The following is an 18,177-nucleotide window of genomic DNA, read 5'->3' on the forward strand; positions in this document are numbered from 1 at the left end:
GAAGTATCTTTGTTTTTATATAAAAAATCAGCTAAAAGTAAGAAAAGTACATAATGTATATTTGAATACATGTTGAAATACAGCTCAGTGCTTGACTGGCACTGAGGTTGTTTACTGGTATTGTTCTGTGTGCATAACTGTTGTTGGTGTCCTAAAGGCTGTCAGTGTTTGCCAAAAGAGCATGGATGCTAATTAATTGAATTGAACCCTGAGACTGGCTAATTTTCAGTGATGAGCACGTTACACCAGCCCTCTGCTGGAGCCGCAGAAAGACGATCACCACAAAGGTAAAATAAGTTGCATCATCTTTACAGTTATTAAAAATGTCAGAGTAAAGATTTATGTTTGTGAATGTCGCAGTCCGGCGTGGACTCTGGTGGATGTGGAGTTCACTGTGTTTGAGGCTGATACTATTTCCTGGCCATTAATATATGTCCTGCCCCCCTGTGTGTGCCATATCATTACGGTGCCACATCATTACTAATGGCTGAAAGGAAACAAAAAGTTCTTGCTGGCACTTAAGTCTGATCACTTATGTGTCAAATTTTATGAGAAGGTCACGACCTTCACATAAACAAACGCAGTTGTGAACTTGTGAAAGACAAACACTTTCTTTTGCTCTCCTTCGTATGAACTGAAAGAAGAGGGCCGTAGATCTTAAGTTCCCTCTAATTTAGTGGAATGAACGGAATTTGGTCCTCTGTGGCATCGGAAGTGACGTATGACGAGTTTGGAAAATTTTCAACAGGTGTCTTGGCGCGCGCCCCCTACAAACAAACAAACAAACAAATACATAAATAAACTGACGTTCTAATATCGAATTAACACGTAAGGTTTTGTATTATTTTTAGCCGTGAAGGACATTTTTGCGGTGGTGCGTAACGCCTGCGCGCACCGCGTCCGTCATGCGCCTCGGCTGGCGTGAAGTTTCCTCCGAACTTCTGCCCAACTCTCCTCCTCCTCCTCCTCCTCCTCCTCATTTCCTCATCTGGTTGAGGGAACGGCCCCTCTGACCCCCTCCACCCCGTCTTATCGTGCCTCACTTCGGCGGCGGCGGCGGCGGCGGGGACTACGCGGATCTCCCGGCGGCTGGAGAATGTGAAACTGTCGCTGAATGCGAAGGCGACAAGGCGGCTGCGCGCGTCTGGATTCCCATCGTCGCCGCCCAGGGCTGTATGAACCTGCTCGTCCCGCTGGAGAGGGGCGGGTGAACCTGCCCATCCTACTCCAGGGTTGCGGGTGTCCCGATCCTGGGTCAACCGTCCCGCGGCCGCACGGGGGTGGGGGATTATGAGAAGAGGAGGAAAGTTCGGGGAACCCGCGTTCTGACGCCATTAAAGTGGGAAAACCCAGAGGAGCGTTTATTCGCACTTTTTGTCGTTGGTTTTTTGGGATTTTTAAAATTTTTGTTTCGGACGATGGAACCCTGCGCGCGTTCCGCGCTCCCGGTGCGAGCGGCGCTGCTGTGCGCGGTCACGCTGCTGGCCAGCCCGCACCACAACTCGGAGGCTCAGGTGGTCTCCGTGAAAACTTTGCGGTCCTCCAACTTTAGGCGCGATGGTAAGTTTTGTTCGCCTGCACGGCCATTTGTCTTCTGCAACTTTATTTTTTTCGTTGTTTAAACGCGCGACATGCGCGCTTGTTTTCACTGTTTGGTGACTCTTGTCGGATCATTTCCGCCTAACTTTTCTTTCTTTCTTTTTTTTTTTTTTTAGACCCAAACTTCGTCCACTTCATTTAACACAATTATTATTTAAATTAAACCATCGGTCTTTTTGACAAGGGGATTTCTTTTCTTATTTTACCCAAAGTAATTTGCATATTTTACAAAAAAAAAAAATCGATATGACGTTTATTGCCGAGACTGCGGCATATACGGGGGTGTGCGTTCTTTGTAGTGGTTCTAGATGTTTCACAGACTGGGCGCCGGAATGGTGGTGAAGCGGTGCGGTGCGCCATACGTCACGCGTCATGCGTCTTGACGCGCGTCTTCTGTAGAATGATCTCCCGTGCAAGGTCACCAAGGACCAAAATGGAATTATTCCCAATTTCTTAGAGCGGAGACCTGCTTTTATGGAACACTTTATGGCTCATCCTACTTGTCACGCAGCAGGTGAGAGGGTTTTTTTTTTTTTTTTGAGCCGGAGCTAATGACATGCATGCATAGTACTTCCAGACCTTTTGGTGAGATGACCTGTGCTTACTGGGCACCGACCACCAGTGACCCCAGGTGACCCCAGAGCGCCCTCCTGGCTCTGGGTCTTTACTTTTCCGTGCTGGTGCTTCACTGTGCAAAAGCAGTCACCGCATCAGCTTCACTGGCCTTTAAACATAAATCAAAATCAGTATCAAGAACCTGAGGAGATATTTCAGAGTGACTTCTGACTTTCAGTCATTATTATTTGGCGCTGGCAAGCCGATGCTACTGGGACCTTTGGATGGAGGACATTTTATCATGCTGTCAGTGCTCAGATCTGAGGAGAAGAAAGCTCGCCGTAGGGGTCGTGGCATCACTGTGTCGACACGCGCAGCAGAATAAATGCATGGCGCGGCGATCGGTATTAGCACTTGGCCTTTTCAAACGAACGTCCATCTGACAGCGGCCTGTGCTCGACAGATGATGGACACGCGCTAATTAACTGTGAGCCCACAGAGCGGGAAGCAGGTGCCGAGTTTGGTTAAGAGCTGGGCACGGCGAAGGCCCCGTTCGACCCCGGAGTCAGCTGATCGCTTATAAAAGCTGCATTCTTCTGGCAGGTGCTAAGGAGAAGAGCGCAGGAATGTGCCCCGTGGTTTTTACTGGTGTTAGTTTAGGTTTTTTTTTGTTTGCTCATCACTCTTCGGCGAGGAGGAGTCCAAACAAAACAGAACTTTTCCTTTGGTGTGCACTCCCAACCTGCCTTTTCACATCTGAGCGGCACTGCTCTACCACGGGACACTGGCACTGTCGGCAAACCCGCCTATTATCCTCTAGAAACCTGGTTTACCTGCTTGCTTGTTATTTATCTTCTGCGGTCGTATGAATCCTATTAATCACACAGTTTCTCAGGAACAGACATCGGGACACAATTTTACAATATTCCCTTATTTGGTGTTGGGGTGATAATTGGGGTGAAATGTTCCGTAAATGAATAGAATGACTGAAAAGAATAGTCCAACAATTTCATGTTATCTTTACATGCATCTATTCAGTGGAGGGATACAATTCTGATTAATATCTCTCTCAATATAATCACTCGCATTTGTATTGATTGGAAGTCTCTATGGGGGACAGGTGGAGCCAGAGCATTTATTCAGCATGCTCCTTTCGCTTGTCACCTATCTGTATAATTTGATAGGTGACAACAGGTCTGATCTGAGTCAGCTGGTAGGACAGAATTCTGGGCACAGCGCCGTGTTGATGTGTAATGACATTTTCTTGAGCCTCTTGAGTGCCTGCTGCAGCCAGCCTGACCTCCTGTTTTGACAAGCCGGTGGAAGGTTTGTGGGTGAGACGGAGGCCAGTGGTGTTTTCGGGGGTGACCTGACTGTTGTGACACGGTGCTGTCACTCTGAGCATCCTGCCGGCTCTGCTGTCAGCAACTTTAGTAGCTGTAATAAACATTGGCCCCCTGGTATGTCACCAAAATCAACAAACTTTTCTGGTATAGTCTGGTATATTCTTAGACTACAAGCAGGACTGGGCAATTATTCCATTAAATTAGTAGTTGTGATTAATTGGCAGAATTTTCCGCAACAAATGGCAATTTTAACTCTTCCTTCACCACTTTCTTTAATGGTCATGTCACATCAATGCAGGAGTGGCATCTTATCATTGTTTCTTTTCTGTGGCCACTCAGCTGGCAAAACCCATCCGATTGGCTGGCGCTTACAGTACAGGGTGGGCCATTTATATGGACACACCTTAATAAAATGGGAATGGTTGGTGATGTTTGTGGCACATTAGTATATGTGAGGGGGCAAACTTTTCAAGATGGGTGGTGACCGTAGTGGCCATTTTGAAGTCGGTCATCTTGGATCCAACTTTTGTTTTTTTCAATAGGAAGAGGGTCATGTGACATCAAATTTATTGGTAATTTCACAAGAAAAACAATGGTGGGCTCGGTTTTAACGTAACTTGATTCTTTCATGAGTTATTTACAAGTTTCTGACCACTTATAAAATGTGTTCAATGTCACCAACCATTCCCATTTTATTAAGGTGCATCCATATAAATGGCCCACCCTGTAGATCAAATGATGCAACTCTGTTGGTTCCATCATGTCCGTTTTAGTGCAGCCTGAGTTTACCAAGGAAAGTAAGGACAGGGCAGAGTTGAGGGCGCAGATTTGGGATTTGGGGTTTTCCAATGAAACTGATGACATTGTTTCACAAAAGAAAGTTAAGTCAGTTGTGTGGCGTTTGTTTTATGTTAACCAAAAATATGTGCTGAATGTTGTAAAGCTGCTTTATAAGTTTACATTTCACTGCCTCTAAACAGTGCATTTCTTCTATATTTATTTTTTAACTTGTTATTTGCTTTATCTTTGGTTTCTCAAGATTTTAGTGTAAATGCTCTCACACACTGAACGTTTGACCACAAGGGTGCAATGTAAAAATGTGTAGCCTTGATCGCCTGGCAGCTGGCTTGAATTCTGAAACAGCCCCATCTATTGGTGCTTCCTTAAATCGTACTGAGATGGTGCAGAGGTGAGCAGTGTTGTCACGCTTGGGAAATATTGCCACCAGCAGGCGTTGTAGAACAGTTGTTGAGGAAATTATGCAATAAGATTGGAAATATGTGGCTTTGCAAAATGTTAATAATTTCTAGTTTTACAAGTACATGACCAACACTGTGTTTGCACATAATTGTTAATCATGCCAAAAATTTTGCATTTTTGGTCCAGTCATACTCAAACCAATAATTTTTTTTTTTGCATTGTGCTGCCCAGCACAACTGAATTTTTATTAGTGAAGATTTTTATTAGTGATTTGGACTTCTGAGCTTTGTCTGTGGCCTTAGCATCTGTTAAAAAATAATTTTGTGTTGGAGGAGCAGGAAGAAAGCTTTTTTCTGGTAATCTATTGCTGATGTAGCCTGGCACATTAATGTCACATCCCAGGCCTCACTCAGCAACACAGCACAGCCTTCTCTGCTGCTAGACACCCATTTAGACCCCCATGCTTCATCTCCACCTCTGGAGAGCCAGTCATGTTGTGTTGCTCACCGGCTTGTGTCTGTGAGGCAGACTCCACCGGAGACTCTGGCTCCTGGCTGTCTCACCCCACACCTTCCCCGCTGCTGGCAGGCAGCCCTCTTGCTCTCATGAGTGGTGCAGCAGCAGCCATCTCGGGACAGTGTTTGGGTGGGGTGGCAGTGCTGGGAGGCGGCGGGTGGTCACTGGTGAGTAATGGAACAGTGGACGTAGGAGGAAGAGACTGGAAGTTGGGGCGGTGGGGGCAGGAGTGTTCCTGAGTGGATTGGCTCTTGGCAGGCAATGAGCTCCGGTAAAAGGAGAGGCGGGGAAAACCAGGGAATAATTCAGCCTCGCCTTACAGCATCATCCTTTTCCTTTTCGCCATCGTCCCGATAATTAATTTTTCCTCATAATCCACTGCAGCCACAAGTAGAACCACACAAATCTGTCACATCGCTCACTGACCTCACTGCTTTACAAGTTTTATGCTGCTAAAAGTACCGCTAACATAAAGCAATATAATGTAATGATATAAATAAAGCAACAACAAAAAAAAGTTTCTACTATCAGCATGGGAGAGATGGGGTTGAGGCCTGTGGGTCCTAGATGTGAGCGAACCTCTTTGGCGTTCTGTCAGCCTTGCTTGAGGAACCTTGACAGAAATAAGCTGATGCGACGTGAGCCTCTTTCGCTGCACAAGGAGCGGCGGAAAGTGCTGATTGCAGTGACTTCAGGTCCCGTGTGTGTGTGTGTGTGTGTTTGAAGACACGCTGAGCTTTCTGCACTGAACAGCTAGACTCTTCGGAGATTAGACGGCAGAATCAAGAACTGTTGAGAGTTATTATGTGAGCGGAAGAAACAGCCGTTAGCCGGTGCTGCTTCTGCAGTTTTGTAAATGAACGAATACGTTTTCAGACTGTAAACGAACTGAAGGATGGTACGCAGCTTCACTTTTCTGTCTCAGTCGTGAGCTCAGTGAAAAGAATATGTGAGGGCTTCCCCTGGTGTGCCGGTCAGTCACTACCAGAATGCAATCAGAAGATGTGTTTCTCTACTTTGCAAACTGAATAAATACTTCCAGTGGGGATCTTCATCCCCATATGGAACGTCATCAGGAGGTGCTCAGCAAGGATGACGTCACTTCAGCTGCAAGTCCTGCTTGGTAAATAAGGGAGCTTTCACAGCTACAGGCTTTAGTCCACGTCTGATGACTACATACAGTGCATCCCGAAAGTTTACTTGAGGTTTTGTAAAATGTATTAAAAATAAATAAAAAGAACTGACAAATCACATGTAGATAAGTATTTACAGCCTTTGCTCAATAAGTAGATTTTGAATATGATGTCATAAGCTTGACACACCCATCCTTGGCCAGTTTTGCCCTTTCCTCTTTGCAGCACCTCTCAAGATCCATCAGGTTGGATGGGATGCGTTTGGGGGCAGCGGTGGCCTAGCGGGTAAGGAAATGGACCCGTTATCAGAGGGTTGCCGGTTCGGGTCCCGATCTGCCAAGGTGCCACTGAGCAAAGCACCGTCCCCACACACTGCTCCACTGTCATGGCTGCATGCATTTCGTTGTGTGCACCGTGCGCTGTGCCACAGTGTTTCACAATGACAATCACTTTCACTTCATGTTCCAGAATGCAGAGTTGCTCTTGTATCACATGTCCAGCAACTCTTAGGCAATCTTCCTTCATGCCTAGTGGCAAATTTTGCCAGGCATTTCCAGACATTGTGAAGTAAACAAGGTAAAAAATGGTTATTGGCCACGGAGTGGCTTGAACACCAAATGGTGGCAACTCAAGTGGGTCAGGATTCCTGATCACTTGACTGCTTTTGTCAGTCCAAATAGAAGTCAGCTTCAGGCGGAAATGATGTTTGTGCCGCAAGATGGACCAGCCAATGGAATAGCTGTCCATTCTCCACCACAGATGACCATCATTTCAGTGAATGCCCTGAATTTCAACAGTTTTGATAGTGAGATCCTGACTTGGACTAAGAGGGAAGCATTGTGCTGGGGGTGCGTCCGAGATCATAAGGCTTCTCAATGTGACCTGAAGAAGCTCTACCTTAAATGTGGTGGCAGACGTCTGGGAGGGATTCATGACTGCAATTTAGACAGAGGCTGATCTAGGTCTGTCCTATTTAATCAGATCTAGCTGCAGGACTAAAGTTCACCTCAAGGTGGTAAAAGTTGTATTACAATATAGGGGGAAGAACTTGGATACTTATGCTAATATTGATGATGGATCAAGACACTGAGACCTTTATGGACAGAACTGTGTCTTTTAACATTGCCTCAGCTACAAACCCATAAAGCTTATTAAAGAAGCTCTCACCTCAGAACAGACTTATCCTGACAGTGTTCTGAAGCATTTCAGCATTTGAAAGGCCTGCCCCTCCAGGCATTTGATAGTGCAACCCACGTTACTTGATTAATTCCAATCACTCTGTGAAACAGCTATGTTCTCCTGAAGTCTCACAATCCATTGAATCCTGGTATATCCCCCATCATCTTGTGGACCTCTGCCCAGCTTTATATGAGAAACTCGCCTCATATAAAGTTACATTTTTAAACTGAATCCCACTCATTTCTGGGGATCCTTGGAAAGAGAAGCAAGGGCACTGAAAACTGCTCTAAGGGTTACATTGGTCAACCCACTGCCTTTAGGTTATGTATACCCACATGGAACTGCTTTCCGACCAAAGGTGGCGCTGTGGTCAAGTCCTTGCTGATCAATTCTGGTCAAGCTTCATAAAATACAACCTCCCTACACTCCAAACCTGTCAGACATGGCAATAAGACACTCCTAACCCCTCTCCTTCTACAGTGATGGTGGTGGTAGATCATCAGCTTCCAAGAGCACTATAGTAAGTTGGTAAGGATGGTCGAGTCAGAACAGTTGCAGTTCTCTTCAAAGGAAAGACAAATATGAGCCGAATCAGTACTTTTTTCTCTGCAGGTAGTTCAGGATGATGTTGATATTGCAATGTAGAGATTTTTTTATGTAATCAAAGCTGATCACAGACTTGAGGTGCCTCCTATTTCAGTGGCGAGTGCTGCGCATGTCCACGCTGTGGTGACGAGATCCTTTATTCCATTATCCATGCCTGGGAATGGGTATTTCATGTGCTTCTATGACCTGCAAGTTCCTCTTCCTCTTTTGTGCCTTGACATTAAACTGTTTGTATCTGCTGACACTACAAATCTGTATGATTGTACCACATGTCCTGCATTACATTCATCCATCGATTTACAAATACAATTCAATGTATGCAATAATTGCCAGTCCTGTGTTGTCATTGCTCATCATTACACCAGTAAAATTCAGCAACTGGGGCCACACCCATGGAGCCAGCGCAGCGCACTCCTCGCCACAGCTCCTCATAGTTTTAACCGTTCGTGAATCCCACCTGCTCAGCCCTGAAAAAGGGTATACAGTACCCTATACAGTATACCATATACAGTAAAGCCAATTGAGTGTTGGTCGAGGTTCTCTCTCTTCCTGGTGTTTAGAATAACTGTTCATTCCACAATCATGCTAGGTCTTGTCCTGTGTCCAGATGGTGTTCATTTTTTGCATTGCTTTATTCAGACTCTTCCAAAATTCTGCATTTTGGTCTGGTCCAGGTCAGAGTTGGACAGGTACTGACAGGAACAATGACTGGAACGTTCGGTTGACTGGATTTTTTTGGGGCGCGGGTTTGGTTAAATGGCTTTGGTTCTTACTGATGGAGCTCTGAAGCTTCCATCAGATTGATCTTTGCTGTTCTGAGATGAGCGTGCCGCGGAGATAACGAAGTTCAGTTGGTATGTGCAGCACACTGGCTGCAGGATCCTTTCATCAGAGGGGTGGCTTTACATGTTGAGAAATCTCTACTGTGACCAGAAACGTTCACCTGTTGTTTTTTGAATTAAACCCCTCTTTCATTTGTCTCATGTTGAAAAAACAGCATCTACATTCAAAAGGCAACAAACCTTTAGTTGAAATTTATTAAGAATAAAAAGAGCGATCCATTAAAAAAAAAACATTTAAAAATGCGATGGACAGTGGAGATCTGGAGTCTGTGACTATGACCTCATTAATCAGAAAAATGTCTGGAGTCATTACCGTGAGAGAGGAATACAGGGGTTCCGGGTATCGCAGTATGAATCGAGCGGCGGCATGATGATGGATTCTCTCTCCCAGGAGAAATGACAGCTGTCCATTTGGAGTCATTAGAGCTTCTGCCGAGGGCCTGCTGGGATTAATGAGCTTTCTTTTGTCTGGATAATTTGGAGCTAATCGGCTGCTGCTTGCTCCAGCCTGCGACCGTGAGGTCTCTGAGGTAGTCATAATGACCAGGTGAAGCTCCTGGCGGCGTGTTGTGTCCTGTCAGGGGTTTAGGTAGGGAGCAGAAGAAGGTGGAGGCAGAGCGGTCAGGGCTTTTTTACCAGTGACCAGTGTCTACTGATCAGAAGATTCTGAGGTGGTAGTAGCTTACTGGGTAACACATTTGCCTATGAACCAGAAGACCCAGGTTCGAATCCCACTTAGTACCATTGTGTCTCTGAGCACTACACTTAACCCTACGTTGCTTCAAACTAGTGATTGTAAGTCACTCTGGATAAGGGCGTCTGACAAATGCTGTAAATGTAAGATTCTAGATGTCTAACTTGTTCTTTGGTACTTTTTGGGATGATAGTGGTCACCACGCTCACCTATGAACCAGAAAACCTCAAATTAACAGGTTCAAACCCCACTTATTACCATTGTGTCCCTGAGAAAGACACTGAGTGTCTCCAGGGGGACTGTACCTGTAACTACTGATTGTAAGTGTGCTAAATACCTTAAACGTAAATGTTAGCCACCAGGAAGGTGGAGAGCAGATTCATCAAACGAAGGCCATCGTTCAGACTTTAAAGGAGTTTTAGCGTTTGACATGATCATCTGTTAGATGGGCTCAAAGATGTGTAATGTGCAGTGCCGAGGCCAGGTCTCTGAGTGAAGGCTGCGTCTGTGCTGCTGTTGTGCAGGGGGAGTGTTAGTTTCCAGCCAAGGGAATTTTGGCTTTTGTGGCGTCTTGCCTGAGGTCATATGCTGAAGGACAGCAAATCCGCCTCTACTGAATAAAAGGGTGATTGATGCTGAAAAGTGTTCCTAGAACTCACACACACACACAGCTCCACAAACGTCTTCGACTGCACAGCAGAGTTGCACGTGACTCAGATTTGGCCAACAGAATCGCCTGTCAAAATATCAGTGGTTGCATGTCAGCAGACTGGTGCCTACAGGGACAGGGCCTGATATTTAATCAAGACCGCTCCTCCAGCAGCCTGCCTTTGTAGATAAAACTTGGGGGGTTCAAAGTCGTGGCCCCTCTGTAAGGTGTGTTTCTGTGTTGGAGTGCATATGTGAAATAAGTGTGTGTATGTGTTGTCAGGATAAGAAAACATTTCACTGTGATCATCATGAAACACTGAACATCACCTGACTGATGCCAACTTCTACTGTATTGATTGCAATGGAAATTAGTTTGTATTCAACAGCATTCCATTCCATTCCATTTGAAGGAGGTCAGGTAAAGTGAACCTGATGTTCTGGATGTGAATCAGACTCTTTGAGTTGTAGAAAATGTGAATGTTTTCCTTTATAAATGTTTTCACCTAAAAAAAAACGTGTGATTTTTGGAGTGGATGGGTGTGAAGAAAACATGCAATATGACTAATCACATTTAATCACAGTTCAACTAAGTGCTTGGGCATTTACTGTTTCCTTTTGTAAACTATTTACATGTAAATAATATGTTCATTTCATGCAAAGAAAAATCAAAGTGCTTCTCATTTGAAATAAATTAAAAAACGTATCAAATAAATAAACATTGGGAAGATCTGGAGTACAGAAAATGCTTTGCCCAATTGCATTATGAAGTGGAACCATGTTAATAAAATCACATTTTGAATCAGTAGATTTGCTTGCATGACCAAGAATTTGGCCCCCAATCGGGGCAAGTGGTCCGGATTCGACACTGACTGATAGCTTGACCATGCATTTACATCGTGTTGGTGTGTGCAAAAGTCTCGCCTCAATAGGAGACACTTGTGGTGGGCTGGAGCAACCAGAAACTCGAATTATACGCAAGTCTGCATTTTACAACGCATTCCATTTTATTTGTTTGATACTACTACTCTGTTCGTGTTTTTCCACATTGCAGAATTCATAGGGCCCTACAAAAGGAGCTGGATTGTGACTAAACAGCAGTGTGGCCTTAAGAAAGCCACTTGATATTGAAGACAATCATTAAAAATGTTCTGTGAAACACAACGGTTGAACTCTGGATCAATGGAGATGGATAATGTGGTCTGCTGAGTCCAGTGTTGCAGAGTTTCGAAGGGAAGAGCATGAAGCCATGCACCCATCATGTGCTGTCCATGCTGTACGACCCCGTGGAGGCAGTGTTACGCTCTGGAGTTCCTTCGCTTGATTGGGTTTGATCATTCGGCAAAATTGAAAAGTAAAGCGGACAACCTGAAAATGTTGAATGACCACAGAGTGGTGCAATCAAAGTTAGAGGTGGTCTGAGCGAATATTAGTGAACGAGCACAACCCCATCCAACAAATACACAAAGATGAGCGAGGGGGAAAATAAGGTTACATAAATTCTGTGCGCAGGCATGCCAGTGTCGGTAAAAAGCAATCGTATTTGAAGGATGAAGGGCACCTCCCCTCTTTCCGGCTCGGCGCCAGCTGCAGCCCCGGAGGTGGCTTCTTTGTTTCCCCTCCTCGTGGAGAGCGTTTGGTGCAGGGCTAATTGATTTGCTTCATCAACAGCGTCAGTTTCCCAGCCCTCCATTGGCTGCCTCGTCTCTGCTCCACCGCACGCTTCGCATGCCTGTCATACCAACGAGGCCTTGATCCTCTGTCCCGAACCGGCCTACCCCGGATTAATAACTGCACAATCGTGACCTCCAGGTGCAGTGTTGCACACTTCCTCCTCCCACCTACAGCTTCTTGGCTCGCCTGTTAAGTGATTGGTAGGCAGGCTGAACCAGTGACTGAAGGGCGTATTGTCTGCTCCAGTGATCAGAGAAGAGAGCCGGAGCGGTGATGGATGATGTTGGAGCATGTTGGCTCAGACGTCTTCCGGAAGGTTACTTAGGGACAAGTGTTGCACATGCCCCTCCCTTGCCATTCGCTCTGATTCTCACTCTCGCCTCTCTTTACTCCTCGTGGTACGTGCTGTCTCTTCTGCTCTTACTTCTGTTTTCTTTCTCACCTTTTGCCAAACATAACTTATTCTGTTGTGCCGAGTTGCTGCCCTCTGAACAGCTTTTTTACATTTTTTTTTATAAAGGATAATTAAAGAAGCTGGATCAGTCAGGAAGGAGAAGATAATCCACATCGGCCCATCCTTCCTCCCTCCTCATCTTCCTCTAGAGTAGATTACACTGCTCCTCTGCCTGAATGTTGTATGCGTGTGCAGATGTCAATGTGCATGAGTCGGTTGACAGACATTTGCATTTACAGCATTTACCAGACGCTCTTATCCAGAGCGACTTACAATCAGTAGTTATAGGGACAGTCCCCCCCTGGAGCAACTTAGGGTTAAGTATCTTGCTCAGGGACACAGTGGTAGTAAGTGGGGTTTGAACCTGGGTCGTCTGGTTCATAGGCGAGTGTGTTACCCACTAGGCCCACTAGGCTACTACCACCCAGGACATCACTACCTGTTTTTGGAAGTCCATTGTTCATGCCGCAGTTGTGTGTGAGGCAGGTTTGTTTTTACGTAGACCGTATCAGCGGTCTAAGGTTTTCAGTTTTATTACCAGCAAACAGACATCCAGTGAGAATATGCAACATTGCTACTAGAGCTATGATAATGTGTGAAGGGAGGCTGAAATGATGTCCTGGTACCAGAAAACACCCTTATTAATGGCAATTCAGATGATGTAGTCAAAAATGCGATGAAAGCACTAGTTTTTGGTACTGAATGCTGTCCTTGCGAATGTGTGCTTGTGCTTAGGAGAAGTCCAACTGAAGCTCATGGTTACAGAGTTGCACAAATCCAGGTTTAACCTGGATATATAAACCAAAGATTTGGAATCACTCTACCTGCTAGGCATTGTGTCCGTTACGTAAGGTTCTAATCAATTGCCCGTTAACATGATTACGTCTTGGACTGCAAGCGATAAACAGGCATAAAAAATTGTCAACCAGCCATAGTAGTGCCAATGTTTTTGTTGGATCTTCCATAATTATGGCTAATCACTTCAGCTTTGTTCTTCTGTTTAATAATCTAGCAAAATGGGGGAACAAATACACTTCCACACTGTTAGGGACCCTCTGAAACAGGCTGGCCCACGATCCATAATTAGCATGCTACAACGATAGCATACTAACGCTGCTAGCTTAGCATCAAAGCCGCAACCTTCACTCAGACCTTCAGGTTGCGTCAAATGCGGATTTTGCCAGCTTAGTTCTCCTGCAAGATGTCAATCCTCTACTCACTTCTCCGGGCTTGTTCAACTAAAGCAGGCATTAAAGAAGCAAGTGGGTCCATCTTTGGCTTGATCTCCTACACGTGTTGCCTTAAAGGGTGGATGTTTCTACTTCATCGTTTCACCCGCCGTTATTTCTGCTATCAGTGCAACTGCTTAATGTGAAATGCAAGATGCTAAATATAAATGTGTTGTCAAGGTCCTGTTCACAGCCTGGAAGTTAGCTTTTAGGTGAATCAGTGAGGCTAACTATACAGTGGTAGTTCTCCCCTTTTTTGGCTGAGGGTCGCCGGAATATTCTTCACAATCCCGCCAATCCTGACCCTGAAGTTTGTTTTTAAAGAAATGAAAAAAGTTGTTACTCGAGTTGGGTTTGTTTATGCTTAGTGCAGAATAAATTGAAGAGTTTGTTCTGTGGAGTCCTTGAGCTGTTTTGAGGTGAAGAACCGATTTAGTGCTATTGATGTGGTTGAGGAACGTTTTCTCAGTGTCCCGTATGGCACAAATCCAGGCATAAAAAGAACGTATTAGCTTGGAAAACACCGCTCCACCATGCAGGCAGCTTGTTTACATAGCGCCTTCGCTTGCTGCTTCAAAGTGACCACATGTCCACTGCTCCATGATGGGAAGCTATACCCGAGGAATCCCCAGGGGTGGGGGAGCTTTGTGGACATTGTTTTTCCCTCATGGTGGTTGGGGCCATTGTGAAATGTTAATGTTTTTAAAGAGAGGAGCGAGAGTGCACCATGGATATCACCCACTCACGTCTCAACGGTGGGGCCTTTGCAGAATGCCAGCTAATTTCCTGTAAGCATCTTGTCAAAGTCGTTCCAAAGAAAGGAAGAGTCCAACACACTTTTCACCTTCTCTTCTATCTCACATGGGTTACAATTGCAGTGCATTAGTTTTATTTTACATTTTAACTCATATTATGCACACTTTTTGGTCCTGGGTTAACCCCAAAACCCCTCTTTTGTGTACAGCATAATATACATATTTCCATCACCCAACATAAGTAGAGCAGACAACATGGATATGCTTCATAATTTATAGCATATATTGGAATGACACATGGTGTAATGTGTGTGTATGTATGTGTGTGTTCGGGAACCCTCCCCCCCTTCAATTTATATGATTGCCTCACAATTTCACTCTGAGGGGGTTAGTCAGAGGTTTAATAGCTACTTTTATTAGCATTTATGTGGCTTTTATATGTGTGTGTGTGGTAAGTCCATAATTGAATATGAGCTGGAGTCCAGTGTGAACTTTCTCAGTCTGTCTCTACAGGTACTATTTCAGTCCATTTTATAAGTTCAGCCAACTAGCAGCCTTGCTGGTTGTACTACTGACTGACAGCTTCTGAAACTTCCGGGCATCTTCCAGTCATCCCCACCTCCCAACCTCCCCGCCTTTCCATACTCTGTGAGGAGGCTTTGAGGGGGGAAGATAGCGAGGACATTACGGCTGGCGAATGGTCCTGCCACGGGGCGAGAAGAACCGACAAATTCCGAGAGTGGGAGGCTGATCTGGACTGTAGCTGACACCCAGCTCAGCATGTAAGAACTAGATAAGACCCTGGGAGAGGGGTGTGTGTGTGTGTGTGTGTGTGTGTGTGTGTGTGTTTGTGTGCGCACATGCTTCTGTACACACACATCTTTGAAAATATGAGCAAGATGAAATATTTAAAGTCAAGGTGAGAGGGGAAGATGTACAGACTATTGGGCAGATTGAGCAAGGAAGAGGAAACGATGGGAAGCGGCTAAGCCTCAGTTGAGGCAGCGGCCCACATCTGATTGCTCTCTGATGTGCATTATGGGATGCGACGCAGAGCTGCGCCTGTTGCCTCGGAGCGTTGCACATCGGAGGCAGCTGTGGCCAGAGATGCCTCCGGAGACTGGGGCATTCTGGGGAATGTTTAGTGAACCTCAGGGTGGTGATGGGGGATGTGCACTGGGGGGGAAATGGCTGGGATTCTGGTTACGTCAGTGGGTGAACAAAACAAGCTGCTGAGGCTGGGCGACAACAGAACTGGGGCTTGGGGGAGTCGTCTGCTTCCTGATGTTTAATTCTCTGCATTTACGATTTTATTCCATCCTATTCCCAAAACAGAATAAAAAAATAATAATCTGACCCCAGTTTATGCATATAAAAGCCATTCTCATTGGCAGTCATTCAGAGTGAAATTGACTTGTGTCTTGTGGGAATCTCACTGAATTCCCATCAGCCCGTCTACACTGGGATCAGCCCAGTGTAGAACAGCATACTGCAACCCAGAACATAGTTTTTCTATTAGAACATTTATGATTGTTTGGATTATTAGGTTTAGTATAATGCAGTATAGCCTGAAAAAGCAGAATGTTTTGACTTGTTTTTGAATTTTTTTTTTTTTTTTTTTTACATTTTATGTCAAGGACATCTGTGTATTTACTAAAGTTAGCATGCTAACCACCTAGCAGCGGTCTGGCTGGTCATGTAATACAGGCCTACGCATCAAGAGGCAGTAGCGAGAGACTGGGTGTAACACTAAGTCATCCTCTTCTCTTTTCTCAGTCAAGGTGAGCACTGTTCATAATCAGTTGGAGAGACTGTGTATTACTACTCTTACTACGCACACCCTGTTTTATGCAATGCAATCTCAGCCAATCACTGTGCAAGATGCTTCTGAACAGTAATGGGAGGGAGTACACATCATGGCAGGGCATGTTAACAAAGCATGCTTAAGAATCGTGATGCCTGAATTTGTTCAACATGTTCCCTCTCGTGGGGAATTTCACAACAACTTGGACCATGTTTACACAAATATCAAGCAAGCCTGCAGATCTGTTCCCCTCCCCACCTGGGTATGTCTGATCACCTCGCCCTGCTCATTGTCCCAGCATACACTCCACCACCCCAGCCACTAACACCTTGTCTGATGCAGCTCAGGCTCAGCTGCAGGACTCTCTCAGAGTAGTGTCTGAACATGACTACCTAGAGACGTGTAAAAGAAAAGGGGGACCTGGTGTACCCAAATCATAAACCCTGGAAGACCGGTAAGTTTCAGGCACTGGTAAAGGCACGTAACTCAAATCTGGGGACCAAGAGCGGACCTCAAAAAATGCGTCAGAGAAGCAAAACAGTACTATTTACATAAGATATCGGATCACCTCTCAGACAACAACCCCAGAAATGTATGGGAGGGCCTGAAAACCCCAATTACAAAAACAGCAGGATATATATAGAAAACATGGACTTTTTATTAGCATAGGATCTAAACCACTTTTTTTTGCCCGACACCACTACCATGCAAACCTTCCCTGCAAAGCTCCTCTGAGCTCAGCCAAAACCCTCATCTTCCAAGAATACCAGGGTCACAATGTGTTCAGAGCAGTAAATTAGAGGAAAGCTGTTGATCCTGACTGAGTACCTGGGAGTGTGTTCAAAGTCTGTGCAGACCAGCTGTCTCCTGTCTTCAGCAGAATTCTCAACCTCTCCCTGTCACTGTCCTTCACTGCCTGAAATCTGCAACCATAGTCTTAGTCCCCAAGACCATTAATGACCTGAATGACTACAGACCCATTGCACTGACACTTGTGGTTACAAAGTGATTTAAGAAGATGGTCCTAAATCATATAAAGGATTGCCTCACATCCAGCTTTGAGCCCCCACTAGTTTGCCTATAAGTTAACCTTTAGTGTCTCCAGGGGGACTGTCCCTGTAACTACTGATTGTAAGGTGCTCTGGTTAAGGGTATATGATAAATGTAGAGTTTGGCAACTGGAGATCATCCACCCTTCCCTCAGCATTGGCTCACCACAGGGATGTCTACACCAGTGATTGCACCCCAGGCATCCTTTCAACACCATCATATTCGCAGACAACACCACTCTGGTTTAGCTCATCACTAACAATGAAGACACTGCTTACAGAGATGAGGTCCAGCGTCTGACAGAATAATGTCCTCGCCATATAAGGGGACTATAAGGTGACACATCTCCTAGGACCTGTCTTGGACTACAAACACAACCGCCCTAGTGAAGAAAGCTTAGCTACTCCTTCCATTTCCTGGGATGGAAAAGGCTGAACAGAACAACCTGCTGGTGTCCTATCAAGCCATAATTGAGAGTGTGCTGGTGCACGCCGTCCCTGTGTGGTACACTGGTTTTAGAGTAGCTGATAAGACTCCAGAGGGTCACCAGATCAACATAGAAGGGGGATCAGCTTTTCACTCTCCTCCCTGGACTCCTTCTCTAGCTCTAGGTGTCTGTCCAGAGCCAGAGCGATAACAGGTCCCTCCATCCCAACCACCACCTAGTCAACATACTGCCCTATGGAAAAGTGGGTGGTCAGAACTATTAATTCACCAGATCTCTGACATCACCAACCTACGAAATAGTTGTACTTATTTTTACTGACTTAAGTACTTTCCCCCTTATCTATTTATAATGCCGCTGTAAGCCGTTACTTTGTGTAATAGTGTTTTTTTTTTTTTTTTTTTTTTAAATATCTATCTTATGTAAAAAAAATATATTTTTTTACTTT

General features: G+C 45.2%; 1 protein-coding gene across 5 annotated transcripts in view; it reads left to right on the plus strand.

Moving 5' to 3' along the window:
* The first annotated feature begins 1,029 nt into the window (after positions 1-1,029).
* The window catches only part of pdgfd (platelet derived growth factor d), a 38,648-nt gene continuing 21,500 nt past the window's right edge, over positions 1,030-18,177 (plus strand). For 3 of the 5 annotated variants that reach the window (XM_028962931.1, XM_028962934.1, XM_028962933.1), the window contains exon 1: positions 1,030-1,560. In XM_028962931.1, the coding sequence (XP_028818764.1) occupies positions 1,419-1,560 (142 nt within the window). In that variant the 5' untranslated portion in view covers positions 1,030-1,418. Of the gene's footprint in view, positions 1,561-2,020; positions 2,114-18,177 lie in introns of those variants that run through there. The other 2 variants (XM_028962936.1, XM_028962935.1) reach the window with 2 other exon arrangements.

Source organism: Denticeps clupeoides, chromosome 19, assembly GCF_900700375.1.
Source record: "Denticeps clupeoides chromosome 19, fDenClu1.1, whole genome shotgun sequence".
Lineage (NCBI taxonomy): Eukaryota > Metazoa > Chordata > Actinopteri > Clupeiformes > Denticipitidae > Denticeps > Denticeps clupeoides.